The sequence below is a fragment of the Tigriopus californicus genome, chromosome 11 (assembly GCF_007210705.1).
Source record: "Tigriopus californicus strain San Diego chromosome 11, Tcal_SD_v2.1, whole genome shotgun sequence".
Classification (NCBI taxonomy): domain Eukaryota; kingdom Metazoa; phylum Arthropoda; class Copepoda; order Harpacticoida; family Harpacticidae; genus Tigriopus; species Tigriopus californicus.
In genome coordinates this window covers 4,969,110-4,986,588 of record NC_081450.1, presented here as the reverse complement: position 1 = coordinate 4,986,588, position 17,479 = coordinate 4,969,110, and the positions used below count along the sequence as shown (strand labels likewise).

General features: G+C 40.4%; 3 protein-coding genes across 5 annotated transcripts in view; 2 read left to right on the top strand and 1 right to left on the bottom strand.

Moving 5' to 3' along the window:
- The first annotated feature begins 5,436 nt into the window (after nt 1-5,436).
- Nucleotides 5,437-7,859, top strand: LOC131890172 (galactosylceramide sulfotransferase-like). 3 transcript variants are annotated; one of them, XM_059239469.1, is made up of 8 exons: nt 5,437-5,514; nt 5,626-5,717; nt 5,791-5,913; nt 6,045-6,260; nt 6,765-6,893; nt 6,968-7,244; nt 7,330-7,517; nt 7,577-7,859. In XM_059239469.1, the coding sequence occupies exons 1-8, from the start codon at nt 5,464-5,466 to the stop codon at nt 7,725-7,727; spliced, it is 1,227 nt and encodes a 408-aa protein (XP_059095452.1). In that variant the 5' UTR covers nt 5,437-5,463; the 3' UTR covers nt 7,728-7,859. The 3 variants fall into 3 exon arrangements, with proteins under 3 accessions (XP_059095452.1, XP_059095451.1, XP_059095453.1); XM_059239468.1 differs by having other exon boundaries at nt 5,438-5,514; nt 7,306-7,517; XM_059239470.1 differs by having other exon boundaries at nt 5,442-5,466; nt 5,791-5,927; nt 7,306-7,517.
- Nucleotides 7,780-8,605, bottom strand: LOC131890173 (protein no-on-transient A-like). The gene is made up of 3 exons (XM_059239471.1): nt 8,483-8,605; nt 8,336-8,414; nt 7,780-8,261 (listed from the first exon to the last, which is right to left on the bottom strand). Exons 1-3 carry the CDS (start codon nt 8,546-8,548, stop codon nt 7,831-7,833), a joined length of 576 nt encoding a protein of 191 aa, XP_059095454.1. The 5' UTR covers nt 8,549-8,605; the 3' UTR covers nt 7,780-7,830.
- Nucleotides 8,606-11,177: 2,572 nt separating this feature from the next.
- Nucleotides 11,178-17,479, top strand: part of LOC131890761 (protein sax-3-like) — a 41,465-nt gene continuing 35,163 nt past the window's right edge. Inside the window, exon 1 of the mRNA XM_059240171.1 lies at nt 11,178-11,794. Within this exon, the coding sequence (XP_059096154.1) occupies nt 11,581-11,794 (214 nt within the window). The 5' untranslated portion in view covers nt 11,178-11,580. The remainder of the gene's footprint in view (nt 11,795-17,479) is intronic.

Sequence of the window (17,479 nt, the reverse complement as noted above, 5' to 3'; positions counted from 1 at the left end):
TAGAACTTTAGAGAAGGAGATCCTATCAATAGTGAGCAAGGTTTTTCAGATATGTGGATGGATCTAACGCACCTTCAGATCTAGCGGCCCTTGCATGTATCATGAAAGCGTTACATAAGTCAGGAATTCAGGCCCACTTGGAGTACAATACCCTCATCTGGGCCCTGATCACCTCAGCAGGGCTAATCTCAGCAGGGCTAATCAAGATCGAAAAGGTGCAGTGGAACTTCAATCGAAGTGTCATGAGTATCACCCAAGTGCATTATTGGGATCGACTGGAATTATGCCGAGTCCAATGAAGAGATGAGTATCATCTTATTCTGTACATTTTTGAATGCGTTCATGTCCTTTGACCCTATCTCTAGGTTGAACTCACCCTTGAGCGACAGACGGTGGATTTGTTGTACCACATGACATTAAGGGAATCCATTGGAACACAAGCTCTTGAGGAACATTGAAGCTTTTCTACGGGCGGCTGGATACTAGGATGGAAAACCAGTGTTGAATCCGGTTTGAGGATGGAAGTAGGACAACTAGTGCTGGAGCGAGTCCGGACTCGAGTCGTTTCTAAACGATTCAATTCCGGATTTGGGAAAATAAATCTCATTTTTTGGTTTAATTTTCGCAATGCGAGTCTTTTTTGGTCGATTTGAGTCCTCTGCTGGACTCGCTCCATCACTAGTCCCACTTTAATCCTCAAACTGGTCTTCCATGTAAAGCTTTTCTACCTCTATGAAGATTCTACGTTCTAGACTAGCCTCGCTCGGTCAAATTTGAAATGGGATCTTTTTATCAACGTCACTTGACCGCTGTTACCTTCAGGTATGCCTTAAAGTAGCTCATTCAAACTCATTATGAACCCAAATCTTAGCATGAATATCGCGAGACTTGCGGGGAACTCATTTTCAAGCATCGGATAAAAATCCGTCATAACTAACACAAAAATGAATTCAATAAAGTACATCCATAAGGAATCCAAAAGTTAAGATTTGAATAAAGAACCATGAAAAAATAGCAACCTTGTCTTGGGAAATGGGATTTGTATATCATAACCGTATTTAAGGACCTTGGTCATAATTTGTGTTTGGGTGGATGCATTTTTCAAAAGTCTAATAAGGAGCAAAAAGTCGACAATCACTAATACTTCCGATCCCACACACTCCTAATGGTTTCACATCGACGTCAAAGTTTTTGGAATCCATGGAGTCGAACGCCTCCTTTTATGAGCTTATTTAGTAACGAGAAGAATACTCACTTTGTAAATGATTGAAGTTAGAGTAAACAAGTTAATGATTTGATATTTTAAAATCCCTCCAATTGCAAAACGCTATGAAAGGAAATATACTTACATATCTATAGAAATATTCCTGCAATGTTGAGCAATTCAGTCCTTTCATAAATTTTCCGATCTACAGTTGACGTAGTCAAGGTTCGGCTCAATCCAAAAGTGTGTGAGTCGCTAAAAATAACTCTTCTAAATGAACGAAGAATCAGGCCTCCTTCATTCAACCTCTCCTTTATTGGGAGGTCACTTGCTCCTTGAGCAACACCTTTCATCCCCAATCCCTGCTTCAATTGTTTTAACGAATTGAATGGATGCTTTTTTCCCAGTTTTCATTTTTACTTTTTCCACATGAGATTACATTGCAAATGATGAGTGAGACAAAAAGTCATCAACACTTGAGGGTTGTGAAATCAAATCCGCGTAAGTTTGCGGGCAATACGTTTTCATGATCAAGGAGACCTCTTTGTTACGTTTTAACCCATCCGCAGTCCCATTAACATCGTTTAAATGAAGGGCAAATGTGTCGAAGAAGAAGTCTGAAAAAATGTAAGGATGCTTTTATGAGTACGGAGCACAGAAATGCTAATGGCATCGGCATGCATTGAAATGATTCCAAAAATGTCTCACCGTCTTTTGGAACCATGAATTTGACCTTTTTTATTTGTCTGAGCGTTTGAATCATCAAGTTATCATTGACTGACGGGATGTGAATTTTCCAACTAGGTTCACATTGAAAGAAAAAATCCGCCTCTGGTAAGTCAGTGGGATCATAATGATTGGGAACGCAATATCTATTCATCACATCCGTGAATAGGAGTGGTCCAAAATTACCCCAGTCTCGTTTATCGATCCGTGAAGGCTGAATGAAACGAATGAGGGTGCCGTGCAAAACGTTCCACTATGTGGTACAGTTCCAAGTCATAACTTACCGCTAAATCCAATATCAGTTTTAAGATAGGACTAAACTGTTCAAACTTCATACAGGCGGTGGCAACTCTATGGATCGGGGACATGGGCAAAAAATTTGGTTGGACATTGGCGAATGGACCGACACTGACCACGTCTTGATCAAGATAAATCCCACCTTTATAGAAGAGCAAAACGGCCCGAGAGATTTCAGAGAGGGACACCACTCGTTTGTGAAACCTTGCCTGGACCTCTGGTGTAAATTCTGGGAAATAGGAGTTGATCATGCCTTCCAAGTCAATGTGGTGAACGGAGAAGCTCCTCAGGTTTTGCAGAAATGGAGGAAAATCTGAAAACTGCTTGGTCAAAGAGAGCTCATTGAACGTGAATAACAAGGCCGGTCTTACTTGAGCGCTGAATCAGAGGATTGTCCCTGGTAACTAATAAGCGGATGTGCTTGGCGGGATTAGCCATTGATGCACTTTCAATGGCACAGTAGGTCAATTGATTCAATTTGGGTTTAAGTGGGTTGGATTCGATGAAATTGATATCATCTTGGTCGTTGGGCAAGTCGTTGAAGACGTCGAAAAGTGGGGGGTCATTGTCGGACCTTCTATTAGACCAAAGGTAAAAAACGAGGGACTGAAAAAAAGAAAAGGGTTTTATTTGTTGCTGAAGACATGTTAGGCTAAGATTTTTTTTTGAATTATTGAGACTCACAAATATGATCCAAATGCTTAGGTTGCGCTTGAAAAATCGAATCATGAGTCAACTTCAATGGTTGGCTTGAGGGGCAATGTTTGGATTAGAAATTTCCAACATTTATGTGCACCTGTTTTAGGTTATTAACTGTTTAGGATCAACAGTATCAAGTGTAAAGCATTGCGATTATTGGTCCACTGATAAAGCTCAACTTACAGTAAGAGCAGTTTGTAGACCGGTGACAAAGAAATAAAAACATTTTCATAAATAGGATCGATTCCGATCTCTCTCTAACAGGCTGATAAATGAAGTACTAGAAATGAGGGTAAACCGTGTGCTATCAAAAGCCTTTTCCGATCAGAATGGCTGAACACAATTGTTTGTTTTGCAGGAATGCTAGCATGGACGATGTTGAAACATTTCTTTCTTTCCAGGCATCACTTGGTTTTCTTTGCCGACTACATTACAGTTAGTGGGAATCTTGACTGAACCATTGATACTGAATGCTCAGGAAAAACTTGTCCAAGTCTGACTTAAATCCTGCTACTGGATCAACGCCTACATACGCCCTACGAATCTTTGAAGGCAGCAAATGAAACCGGATCAACAAGGCTACGTATTCCGTCGTATTCCCTACGAATATTAAAGGGAAGCAAGTTAAACAATGAAGGAGCCCAAGAAAGAAGAGAGTTGTACTTCATTGTTCGAACTAGCCTGGATTCTCGAGGGCTTGAAGGTGCCCTCAAAACGCACATTTAGCCTCTACGGTCACTACAATCGACCCTAAATCCTGGGTTGGGACAAAGCTCATGGATACTTTTGAAGACGTACAGTATCAGATACCTTTCGTACCTTCTCTGAACACTGTGCAGTCCCATCTTTTTTAGCCTCTCCCAATATGAGAGCTCTCTCAATCCGGTGATGTTCCTGGTGAAACATCTTTGGATTTGTTCGACCTTTTGCAAACCTGCTGAACTAATTGGAGCTCAAATGGGTGAAGCAAGCATATTGAAGATGCGGTTGAACAATCGACTTGTACAGAGTTAGCATCTTGATGGACTTAAACGTGCGATGTATCCAAACACATGATTGAAAAGCTTTGCCAACCTTCAACTGGATATGCCCATCGAACTTTCCATTATCTTGGAGGACTACACCTAAATCCTTCATGGATGAGACCTGCTCGATGTCCTTACCTTCATCATCTTATAGTGGAGTGTCTAATGACGTCGACCCAAAGGTCATTGAGCGGAATTTCGTGCCGTTCAAGGCCATATTTCTCTTGGCGATCTAAAAGTAGATTTGATTTAAAACCTCTGCCAGGTTTCTGGAATCTTAGCAATTCCTACCACAAACTAAATTCGTATCATCAATATAAGAAGATATACTAGCATTAATACTTAGCTTCTGAAGTGGAGCAATGAAGATGATTCTTTAATGGCAAACATGATTTCAAGTCAGATGTTCCTCAGGGCTCCAATTTAGGTCCTCTTCTTTTTATGATCTTTATCGCTCCACTTCAGAAGCTAAGTACGAGTATTAATGCCAGTATCTCATCTTATATTGATGATACGAATTATGTTGTGTTAGGAATAGTCAAGACTCCTGTAGGGTAGTCAAGTAGAGGTATTAGATCAAATCTACTCTTGAAATGGCAAAGCTTTTCAATCATGTGGTTGGATACATCGCACGTTTAAGTGCAGAGATAGTATCGCGAAGCGAACTCTGTACAAGTCGATTGTCCATCCGCATCTTGAATATGCCTCTACCATTTGGGCTCCAATGAGTTCAGCAGGTTTGCAAAAGCTCGAGAAGGTCCAAAGATGTTTTACTAGGAACATCAGAGGAATGAGAGAGCTCCCATACTAGGAGAGACTGGAAAGGTTGGGACTGTACAGTGTTCTGAGAAGGTGTGAAATGCATCTGTTCCCTCTCGGGCTCCTTCATTGTTCAATTTGCTGCTCTCAAATCTTCCTAGGCAGTATGTAGGTGTTGATCCAGTGGCAGGTTTTAAGTTGGACGTGGACCAATTTTTAGATAGCATTCCAGATCAAATTCATATTCAAGGGCTATTATGATCTGCCAACTCTAATTCGTTCGCAGATCAAATATAATATGAATATAAAGTTAAATAAGAAGAATAATTTTTCCGCCTTGAGCTGTTGGGAATTCCAGGACAGGAAGTCCGCAAAAAAAAGCAAAAATTCATAACGATATTGGAGATTCGTATGTCATTTTGTTGATGATAGCTTCCGAAATTCCTTAAAATAGCATACATATACAGTATTTCACCTAGACCTGACACATAAATGATAAAGTACCGATGACAAGTTGTTTTCAACTCCAATTGTCACTTGGCGCGTTTATTATAATCTTTGTAGATTGATTTTAATCGCCAAATTAATCGCAGACCTGAGACTGAAATGATATAGCTGAGTTCCTAAAGACATCAAAGTGTACATATATGCAAAACACATGTGATAGTATTATCGAGTCACTCAATTTAAGACAATCATAAAAACCGCTAGGGCTTTTCAAAACTTTAGTCCACTTGTAAAATTGAAGTCAATATGGTGAGGGTTAGACATCAGAACGTATTCTTTCGGCCTTTAATTGATTCGGTACATATAAGTGATGAGACCTTGTAAAAGGAACCTCTGGATCACTGGCTAAGTTCATTCTATTGGCGTCAATGTTCATGGCAATCGTCATAAGCTTTTGCACAATTGCAGGGTCTCGTGTTCCAAGCAAAGTGGGTCACCGTGGTCTCCATTTTGTGGGCCGCCAGCACCTTGGTTGGGATGTTTTGGTTTATTGCAATGAAGTAAGAGAATAACATTTATAAATCATGTTAATGCCACTCTACTACCGTTAATCCTAACCGTGTTCCTCTTCAGTGAACGTAAATGTATAGCCGATGCAATGGGGACGAGCATCTGTCAACAGAGAATGATCCCCATCAAAGTGTCTCCAGCCAATCTGAAAGTGGGCTTTTTGAAGACCCACAAAACAGCCTCCAGGTGACAACCACAAAGTGATTAAATCCAACCAAGAACCATTAAACTATACCAATGGTTCATGGTAGTACTGCTGCTCTACAGCGTTCTCTTTTTAAGTTTTGTTTCAAATTCCCCCAATGAACCTTTTTCAGAACTTTGCAAAACATTATTTTACGCTTTGGAATGAAGAAGAACAAGGTGTTTGCCATGCCACCCAATTGTGAGACCAAGTTTTACCAAGAAGAAGGTTGGAACGCTACGTTTCAAGTGAAGGCCATGGAACGAAATCCTTGGCATGCAACCTATCTTCGGCACCAATTGTACGATCTTTGCGTGTTTCATTCTCGTTGGAACAAAGAAGAATACAGGTGGTTGTGACAATATGCTAGCTTAGATTGGATCTTAATTCCAAAATGGTCTTCAGCAATTAACATTCAGTCCGATAATTATGTAAAACCCCAACATGTCTGTACATTATCACACAGAAAGCATCGATTTGCTGGCTTATCGTTCTTCAATCTGGAGCCAAATTCTAATTCAAAGGTTCATTGCCATTGCTTTGCCTTCTAAATAACAAATATTGAATACTATTTTTTAAATCTGCTCACCATTAAGTATATTTTCACTTTATTATCAGATTTTATTTTATAGTTATTTTTACGCCATGACATGACCAAGAGTCGCAATAAAAGAGTATTATTATAATTTATTATCAATAATTATTGTCCTCCTCTGCCTCCACTGAATGGCCAAAGAATTGCTCAATAAGCCTCCGAAATAGGATATATGATGTCGAAAGTTGACCGTTAGTTTTGTTTTTTGCTAATTTCTTGGAAATCATTTAGAAAATTGCACAATTGATCCCATTGCAGAAAACTCCTGGGTTCACATGCAACATTTTTAACCATACTTCGTGATCCTGTAACTCAATTTGAGAGTCAATACAGCTTTTTCAACGTTGGCAAACACTTTCAGCTGAACATACAGGAGTTCATTGACAAGTGAGAAAGAAACAATCTGGTCTCAAGAATACACCTCGATCTAACTGGATTTCAACCTGGCATTGGATTTTCAGGGTTCATTCTGGCGATTTGAAGCACCGCGGATATTTGGTGGATAATCGCATTTATCGTGGCCTGAATCAGCAAGCGTTTGATTTAGGCCTAAGTTACGAAGATCAATTGAATGAGACACGAATCGCTGAATTTGTGGATCAGCAATTGCAAACTTTCAGCTTTGCCGCCATCACAGAAAGGTTTGACGAGTCCATGGTTATAGTTGCGGAGATCTTAAACGTGCCACTTTCTTGGGTAGCAAGTATACCCATTGGAGTTCGGAATGACTCACTTCGGGTAAAATATGTCGCTTAAGAAATTGTTCCGCCTAAACGAGCCTGAGCGGCTTTTATTCCAGATTTCCCTTTCTGAAAAATCTAAGTTGAGGTTGATGTCCTTGCAAAAGGCTGATCACGCCCTCTATGAGGCCTTTGATCGTAGTTTGGATGAGACAATTCAAATATACGGCAAGAAGAGATTTCAATCAAACTTGGCAAAGCTTCGTCGTATCCAGATGATCCTCCACAAGGAATGTGATTTGGATTTGAACTCTAACTTGAGCGCCAGAATGTGAGGGTTAATGTGGACCAAATCCAATTCCAGGGAATGACAACTATTTTTGGTTTTAGGTTTTCCAGTCAGGAATGCTCATGGATTCAAATGGGAGAGAGAAGCTTAATTGAAGAGGCGCGTGATTACACCATAGCCCAATGGAACGAAAAGTACCCGAAGGCACGGGTGAAAATGTCTTGCCACCAAAATTTGAACCCAAATACTTAATAAGGGATCACGCAAGATTATTAATCATTATCAGATGCAATAGTATATCATCTAACCGTCATGTGATAACCATGTATTGCTTTAGCTGTTCACTTCCACGTCATTATAATAAATAATTCAATGATAACCTTCGATGGCTAGACTGTTGATCTTTGTTAGCACTGCCTCTAACTTGAGCCATTCCTCGTCCTCCGGATCCTTGAAAACGCCCACCTCCCATTGAGATGCCGATTCCAATGGCATTTCCTCCTATGGAAGTCCCTGATCCCACACCCAAGGCCCGTCCTCGGCGTCCACCATTGGCCACTCCAAATCCAAAAGAGGAACCGCCCCTCTGGCTCATGGCCCGACCTTGGGAATGAGCATGGCCTCCCCAGGCTGAATGGGCGTGACCTTCGGCCACAACTTGATCTCGGACGCCCTTGGCATAAGCCAAACTTTTGGCATTCCCACCTTGATTTGAGGTGGCGTTCGATAGGGCCTTGACCAGACTTGAACGAGTCTCTTGTCCATATCCATGAAAAGCATGATATTCTGAAATAAAAGAAGTTTCAGAAAGAGTCAAATTAAGATTGTGACCTTTAAAAATTAGAACGAGTTGCTCTTACTTGGAGCGTGAAATGGAGCCAAACGATTAAAGGGTCGCAATGAGTAATGGTGTCTTGGACGTGTTAGAACATAACTCCTCTTTAAGATACAATTTTGTTCACAATTATAATTTGTTGGTAGTGTTATTAAAACCAGAACAAACTTACCGTGGGAAACATATGTTGAAATAAAAAGGATATTGTCAAACTTTGAAGGAGGCTTAGTCTTGTCATGGCTTTTCTAGAGATTTGTTACCACTGTTGTTTATGGCAAGTTGGAATTTATGTTCCTTGGTGTACAATACCTTGATTCAAATTGAGCTTGCCTTCTTCAATACATTTTTAAAACACCTGCAAAACACATTTTCAAAAAATCCAACCACCGAACCGATACACATTGGTCTCTTCATTCTTAAAAACCCATAGATGTCGAAAGTAAAGTAATGCCTTTTTATTTCCAAGTTACAGAACACACTCACTACATCAAGCCTAATGATTGTTGAATCATTTTTCACTTCGATTGCGTTATCATCTGAAAGAAAATTCCATTTGGAAACTGCATATTAGAAACAGAGAGAATTCCATTTACACCATGTAAGGGTCCGATGGATGTTAGGTTCAAAGAGAGTTTACCATGTTGTTGATCTGGTAGCACCTTTCAAGTCAGATTTGGACACATTTTTGATGATCATTCCATATCAGCTGTACATTCAAGGGCTAGCTCGGTCTGTCAACTCAAATTCACTGTTAGATCAAATACCAAAGAAATTTGAACTAGTAACAGAAAGTCAAATTAGGTTCTATTATTGTAATGGCTCCGGAAATTAGAGTCCCTTTCGGGGTTAGTAGATGGAGTATCTGTTTTGTTAGTTTTTTCACGGGCCTTTCTAACAACTGCTCGGAATGCAATCACCAGTACTAATAAAATGAGGGGTTATATTTCGTCTATTTTTTACCTTGTCATCTTTTTATGGTACTTGGTCTGCTAACGACCTTGAGTTGGCAGACCGAGATAGCCCTTGAATTTAGAGAGATCTGGAATGCTGTTTAAAAATTTGTTCATGTCGGACTCAAAAGAAAATGCCCGGTCAATAAAATCTGCGTTCTTCCAACAAATATTAGGAAGAACCACAATTTTGAAAAGCTTTACCCACCTCCAACTGGATGTGCTCATAGAACTTTCAATCATTTTGGAGGACTACGCCTAAATCCTTCATGGACGAAACCTGCTCAATACGTCTTGCCTGCATAATGTACGAGTCGAGTGTTAAATGATGTTGACCCAAAGTTTATTGAACGAAAATTCATTCTATTCAAGGCCATATTACTCTTAGCAACCCCAAAAAAGATTTGTTTTTAGAACATGTATCAGACAACTGGAATCTTGACGATTCCTACCGCAAATGAGTTATCAGCAAAAGACCAGATAGTGACGTTATTACTTAGCTTCTGAAGTGGAGCAATGAAGATAATGAAAAGCAGAGGACCTAAAATGTAGCCTTGTGTGACACCCGACTTGACATCATGCATGTCACTAAGAGATTCCTGGACTTTAGCCAATTGCTTGCTACCCACGGTGATCTCGACAAAACTTTTAAGAGCATATTCAAATGTCAAGACTTTTACGAACGATTTCATTGTTACAAGAACAAAAATAACAACTTTTAAAAACAACATGTTAGTGCACTTAAAACACATTCGAAAAAACACATTTATTAAAATGTGTGTAATAGATGTTATTAGTTTTTTTAATCAGTGTTTTTTGCATCATAAGAAATCAAAGCATATGTGTTGGCGCTTACTTTTAACGTACGTATTAACGGGTGAAAAGTACCTGTGTTTTCAAAGGCCAGAATTCCGCAAAGCTGCCTAATCTATGGCTTATTACATTCCTGATCCAACACGAAAGGATTTAGAATTTTTTGCCCAAGCTGCTAGGGCTTACCAGTATTTTTGAAATTGAAGAACAATTTGTTAGCCATTGCATCAAAGATGCACTCAATCAAACCGGAGTTTAAGTAGATGAAAATATATTTACACTTTCGAAGCCTCTCTGAGTACGTTCAAATAAGTCACCTCTTATTTATTTGTAATAAAAATCTAATCGTCACTCAAGTTACTAACTAAACTTGAACCTTTATCAATAGGTATGATCTTAAAAAGCAAATAAAATGACCGAAACAAGCATCCGTCTTGCATAAGTGCATTAAAAAATGGTCGCATACATCACCATTCTCTTCCATACTTGTTTTATTCAGAAATGTGGAAAAAATCATTATTCAATCCCTTTGGCTTTTGTACGTGAATAATTTTCGTCTTATGAAGTCATGCAACATGGAAAGAGTAAAAAAAGAAAATCTCGAGCGTTCTTGACATTACAGAAACTTTTTCTATTCTTGTGCATACCTCTGCAGCGAGAATTAGGGCTTAAATGCGTTTGTTGGAGGAACTTCATCCCCTACTGTAGAATATAGAACGAAGTTGGTTGGCATTGAACATCAAACAGGTGTAAATCTTATCAATGGTTCTTTTTTTCTTAATGAGCAAAAACAGCCACCTTCAGTCGAGCGAAAACCGTCCGGAGAGCTTCAATGGGCCACTCAAGTTCAAGTATCGACCAACAACCAGCTTGCAACTTGACTAGCAACGCCCCCCCCCATCTCCCACCCACCTTTAAGAATGAAATGCTTCTTTTGCGAACCTCTCGAGCGCTCGAACATTCTCCCCAGTCGCCGGCCGGCTTTTCGCCCGCTCAATCGCCGTCTTGTGTTTGGTGGGTCCGTAAGCTCGGTCTTTCATTCCTTCGTCTGACCGAGATTGATAGTGACCCAAAAGTTAGTTCTCAAGTAGTTTGAAATTGAGCTTTGGGCCGTGAGCATCCCTGAGTTTTGGGGGGAGAGGCTGTCGGGATGAAGTTCAAAACCATCCTCTAAGAATTGATAACCAGTTTGACACCCATTCAAGTGAGTGACTGCAGGACCGAAGACAGGGGTTCGTGTACCAAAAATCAAGCTTACGTACCTCGCGGTCCACGTCCTCGTCCTGATTGTGAGCAATGTGTGCAAGTGAGCATGCCATAATTGAGACCTGGAATCAAGAAACTTGTGAATTTGACAGCAGAAGACGCGTCCCAGGCACCACGTGTTGTTCCCAATGGGTGGTGAGTAACTTCTGTGCCAGAACCAATATTTGGCGATGAAATTTGCCAAGTGGGGCCCACTCCTTCACCACCTTCACCATCATCACTACCACCACCACAAACGCTGATGATAGCCAAGATGAGCCTTCAAATTTGTTCAAGGCCGTCGACAGGCCAACCCGATCTTACAAAGAAGACAGCGAAGACAAAGACCAGGCTGAAATGTCTGGGGAAAACTTCTACTTCAACGATTCAGCTTTGTGCTCTTCTGGTTGGTCTGATTGTTTTGTGTGAGACAACCGCTTCCTCGTCAGCCTTGCGAGAAAACTTTGACACCTACGGTAAGCCCAGCCCCATTCAGCTGCTCTCAATAAAATTGCCTCGATTTTTTTTTTTGGGGGGGGGACCTCAAGTGGGAAGGAATGTGTATTTGCACTCCTCTATCTACAGTACATCGCCTGATCCACCTTCTTTATCTCTCCAACTAACCCAATTACAATCTAGACACTAGAGTGAATGAAGTTTCTCAAGTCAAACGAAAGCCTGATTGGATTGATACCCGGATCCAATCCGCTGACAACCGGTCAAAATAAGGCAATGTTTGTATACAGTAAGGGTCAAAGGAGGTCAATCAGAAAGTCAGTCAGACAAACTCGTTCGTTAAGTTTAAATTTACTGCCAAGAAATGTCCGCTAGTTGATGGCCAGTGCTTGAAAACGAAACCGACTAGCTCATCAATCAAAGTGCAAAACAGGGAAGTAGCAGGCATTAGTAGCGTAGAATGTGCTTGTTATGGAGCTTTGACTTTTTCCCTCAATTCAGGTTGGTTTTTTCAACATTGTATGTAGCGTCTTGAAGAATCCTGTATCCTATCCTGTTCTCAAGATGTTGAGGTTCAAGAGGTTCAAGAGGTTTAATCCTGGGGGAAAAGTGCCGGTGATTATGCGATAAAGGTAGGAGGCTTGAGAAAATGTCTTAAGCCTCCTTGAAAAATGCGATTAATTTGGGGTTTGATGGTCCAACCGTCAATTCCAGAGGCTCTGAGGGCCTTGAAAAAATTTCAAGGCGTGTCAAACATCGATGGATTGATCATTCACGATGATCTTGGGCGTGTCAGAAATACCTTCCAGAGTGTTAAAAATGAGTTTCCAATGATTTATCAAAGCCCCTGTTTGGAAGACAAAGACCTTAAAGGTGTCTGCGATTGACATCGACAATTCACAAAAGCTAAAACAACTACTGTTACCTTACAAAGCATCATTTACCATCATTAGAGGATTGTCAGGAATATCAAGGCTAGCATTCTTTATCAAACATACCTCCATTCCCATTATCTGCAGTAACACCACCTCAACTTCTCCATACAATCCGATCAACCGGTTCCATTCAAGCTCCTTGTCTTGTATGTATCCTGACAATCAAGGATTTCAGGACCTGTTTTCATTCACATCCCTTGCTCTATGCATTTCTCCCATCCTCCCTGGTTTCCCTCTTAAAGATATGTCAAGCGCGAAGTGACATGGAGATGGCAATTAGGTGGCAACACTGGATCGGTCCCTGCTTTGTTGGCTATTTATCGCTTGAGATTTGGATTAAGTAAGAGAGCGAGGTTGCGATTGGATCTATTTTGGGGAGGCTTGTTGGTAATTTCACATCGAGCGATAAGTGGCACATCTTTGACGCAGGGTGAGATTGATGGTCTAACTCGACCGGGTGATGGGAAGTGCATCCCTATCTATCTCATTAGAGGCTCATGTGATCTTGGCTGTACCTCCAGCCGGAATCCAATCTATCTTCATAAATATGTGCGATAATGTAGCAACATCATGAAATGAACCAAATGGAGGCTTAAATCGAACCAAGTTTGTATTGCACGTTCACGAACACCACAAAAGACGGCCTTATTGCCTTGGGTACGTACGCAAGAGACCTTAAACCCGAGTGAGGAACAATCAATATTGACCATGGAACATTAATCCCAAGGTAGAGTGGCCTCTGGTCTCGCTTTCGATCAGAAACTTGTCCTCGTTCATTTCCTCCTTTTATGCATACCCATTGTGACTCTTGAATGGAAAAACTGGATAAAGATGCCATCGTAAATGGCCCTCTAGTGTATTGATTTAAAATGATTGATGTATTAGTACCCTTTTTGCCATGAGGCGACAATGTGGACACCCAAAATTAATTCAGGATGACATTTTTCCAGAAGGAAATAACAAAGGGATCATCAATCTAGAAAGAAAGAAGGAATCCAAGTTCGTTTGAACGAGACCAATTGTTTTCATTGATTGGAGGGAAACATGTTCAAGGTTTTAATTACTTGTACCTAGCCTCCTGTTGAGCAACCTTTCAAGGGAATCTCATTTATGGAGGCGCCCAAGGAAAAAACAATGGCGGAAGTACTTACCCTAAAATGAGAAAACCTAGTCCACAGCTCCCCCAAAACATTCCACTTTCCAGCGTTTTCACGCCTCTAGCTTTTGATTCGCAATGCCTAAGATGTCCTTGTTTCTTGTGGTTTGCTCTCTTCAAAGTTTGAAGTAGAGAAATGGTCGAAAACAGACGCAAATGATCGCAAACCCAGCTTAATGAAAAGTCCCCTTTTGGTGAAGCATGGAGGTCTCAATTTAAATGGAGGTCCATCAAATTGTCGCTGTATACCCCGGTAGGCTTTGATCTCATTAGGAAACGGGACTAAAACGATAAGTTAGGCTTTACCTTGGATTGGTTTTCACCCTCCATCCTGTTTAAGAGGTTACTGCTGATCATTTCCAGTCAATATAGTCCAGTTTTCACGTATATTGTTGTTTATAATTCAAGATGATTGACATTAGAATTCCAGGATCGTATAGTAGTTGGCCCCTTTTTCGCTCTGTAGTTACTAAAACACGTCTGATTTCCTTTCAAGGAGTGCTTGGATGTTTCTGGCAACCATTCATATCAAAAATATTTTGGAACTTTCCACGAATTCTTGTTACTTGTAATTTTTAATCTAACAAGTCAAATTTCACGGTACGTCCATCTTGTATGACTCGTTTACTTCAACTTAACTTGGATAGCTGAAAAACTTGAACAATAGGAAAAAAATCCTGGCAGACAGGAATTCCTCAAACTACAGCTTAAAACTAGCCATTTCCTCCCTATAATTTCGAATGTCTATGGCGAGGGAATTTGCCTGGCTTGGAGAGTGTGACCATTATTTTTCAATTTCTGGTGGGGAGGTTGAGCTCAATGGTTTCTAAAATTTCCGTCCAACAATTCGGGTACATTTGGCGGCGTCAATTTTGTCCAGTGTAACGTCGTCCATGGTTGAAGAGTTCTTGTCGTTTGATTTCTTGAAACACGTTAACACGTTTATGATCGAACCTGAGGTGGCCAAAGGTGAATGTTCATGGAGTTCAGCAGTGGTTGGGTGTACGAAAAGCTGCACTTTTTCGTTAGGAAGAAGATGCTTCATTATTTTTCCCATCATTTATATCCGTCCGCAGTCTCAACTAGACATCGTACCCACTTGAGTAGAGCCCGAGCTCAAGCCAGGTATGATCTTACCAAACCAGGAAGATGCAAAAGAAAACTGACCAACTCAAAGAGATTCATAGAGGCTCTACCCGCTTACATTTATCTATTGATGTACGGCCGGCTTTGTGCCAATCATATTCATTCTTAGGTTGAGTTACTGAAGAAGTCAGATATATCAATCATTTTTTTGTTCTTAATTATGGAGACAATGTCAATCCTTTAACAATGTGTCCCTGTATGATGTGCAAATATGGCATTTTGCCTAAAAAAATCGAGAATTGGAATTGACAAAAAGGATTCAAAAACTCTTTAATTTAGATTACGCTCAGTATTTCTTTTTTCTTCGAGTCAGTAGCGTCATGTCCCTCATTTTTCATAACATCTAATAATTTTGACATAACGTACTTTTAGAAAAAGAGAAATGTGATGGACTATCGCATTCAAAACCCGTTCGGTCACTTTAACTTAAAGGAGTGCATATCCTTTCAATTTTAGTCGACATTTCGTCATTAATATTCTCATTTCCTAAATCTTGATGGGTATAATCCAGATCTCATCACAAAATATTTGTTTTCATTTATCTGCAAAGGCTGTTAATAGAAAAAAAAAAACAAAATACATCGCATATCCACTCTAACGAAGCCTTTGTTTTAACCCGTTATATGGCGCTCAAGTACTTGCAGTAAAGAAACAAACGAAGAGGGGAACAAACCTGAGGAAGAGCAAGAGCGAAAGGGGAAAAGTGGTAGAAGACAAGGAGAAGGAGGAGGAGGAGGAGCACTCTTCTCTATGTACGTAGGTACGTATGGTCACTCGAGAAAGGAAAGTAATTAAGGCAATGCTAATTGCAATTAGTCGAGAACGTGCTCAGAACAACAAAACGCGTATGGGATTTTAGGTTCAGGACCCCAAAGCTCATCTCATAGAGGTAAATTCTGGAGTGAAAAAAAACCAGGGCAGTGGTACGTAGCGTTTTAGGGTCCAATAATGAGTGATAGCTCACGACATCAAATGGAAAACCTGTTTCATTTCGGGTCTATGACGGTATGAGATGAAATGGTTTATCTTAAACGGTTGTTCCTACTTTTATGGCTTCTTTTTTCTTGTAATAAGGCTCTAGGTTCTGGAATTTGTAGCTCACGAGTGGAGGAGCTAGGAATTTTTGGGCCAAGTATTTTCATAATGTATCAGGCTTCTCAGATGCTTCAATCGAATAACTTTGGGGAAATAGGGAGTGAGTACGAGCATTGGTCGTTATTTGACATGAGGATGTCCATATCCATCAAGGATGTGAATTAATTGCCAACATGGATGAGAGGCCGGAGAAGGCAAAATGCGCCAAGGAGGGCACGTGTCCTTGGAATGTGTTTGAAAATGCATTATTTTGTTCACATTTGGAAGATGAATGGGATGGGAAATAGAGTTCTATCCTTAAACACACTTTTTGGGGAGAGGTTAGTCCAACTTGCGTCGCTTTTAATTTCCGTTTGCATGTACAATGGGCTTCCAAGACGATAGAGGAACCTTACCTTTACGACAGATGGAATTGAAGACAGAAATACTTGTGAACAAACTGATGAATGGAATTTGGCGTTGAAAAGAGGAAAGAAATCCACTTTCAAAACTTGATGGGGAAACCAAACTTTCTTTCAGACCAAATTCCAGAGAGCTGCCTTTGATTTCAACTTTTCTATGATTATGTCTTAATACCCTGTTTTCAATCATTTCTAAAGCTTAGCAGGTTGAAATGAAAGTCTGGCGGCAGTAATTGAATACATGTAAAGTCAAAACTTGTCTCAAATGATCCAAGTCTGAGGCCAGTGAACCACTAGTAGCATAAGATATTTAGGATAATATAAAATGTCACTCTTAGTACAAACCAGAGGTTTTGAGGAGCAAGTTGCCACCTCGGTTAAAAAAGACTTGGCTTTGGGTTTTCGCTTCTCTATTCATAAAGAGTACACTTTTTATTACAAAAATTCTAGCATAATCTGGTCAGACTGTTTATGTATTTTCTTACTTCGCTTAGCTAAACGTTGTATTGGTTAGTACAGGATCCGTTTGGAGAGGAGTCGCCGGAAGGGCAACTTCTCCGAGGATTACAAACAACTCATAATCTGACTTAAGAAACCAGTTTCTGCTAAATATTTGATGATAAGGTCCGTCGAACACTCTTTTTCTCGAGCTGCGACCACTTCTGGACACTCAGCCTACCAATTCAGTGATCCAGTTTTCAACTTTTTCTCCACAACAACCACTTTCCGGGCCAGAGATAGAACGTGATTTTTATCTGCTCAACATCCCAATTTGGTCTTGAGAGTCCGAGGCAATCCTTGTGAGTCCTTGAATGACCAATGGACGGGAAACTTTGGGATGTGAATATCAGTCGACTCCGTTAGCTTTGCTTGGTTGATGAATCGACAAGCGTGCGTCTTTTGAAGTCCAAGAGTGGACCTCATTAAGGCGGAGAAATTATGCACTAATGATGTGAAAAGCCTCGCAATATC

Coding starts and splice junctions, on each gene's coding strand:
- LOC131890172 (XM_059239468.1), top strand. CDS start 5,464: ATGGTGAGGGTTAGACATCAGAACGTATTCTTTCGGCCTTTAATTGAT. Junction 6,894..6,967: donor ATACAGGAGTTCATTGACAA/GTGAGAAAGAAA, acceptor TTGGATTTTCAG/GGTTCATTCTGGCGATTTGA. Junction 7,245..7,305: donor TTCGGAATGACTCACTTCGG/GTAAAATATGTC, acceptor CTTTTATTCCAG/ATTTCCCTTTCTGAAAAATC.
- LOC131890173 (XM_059239471.1), bottom strand. CDS start 8,548: ATGACAAGACTAAGCCTCCTTCAAAGTTTGACAATATCCTTTTTATTT. Junction 8,415..8,482: donor TTCAACATATGTTTCCCACG/GTAAGTTTGTTC, acceptor TGTATCTTAAAG/AGGAGTTATGTTCTAACACG. Junction 8,262..8,335: donor GGCTCCATTTCACGCTCCAA/GTAAGAGCAACT, acceptor CTTTTATTTCAG/AATATCATGCTTTTCATGGA.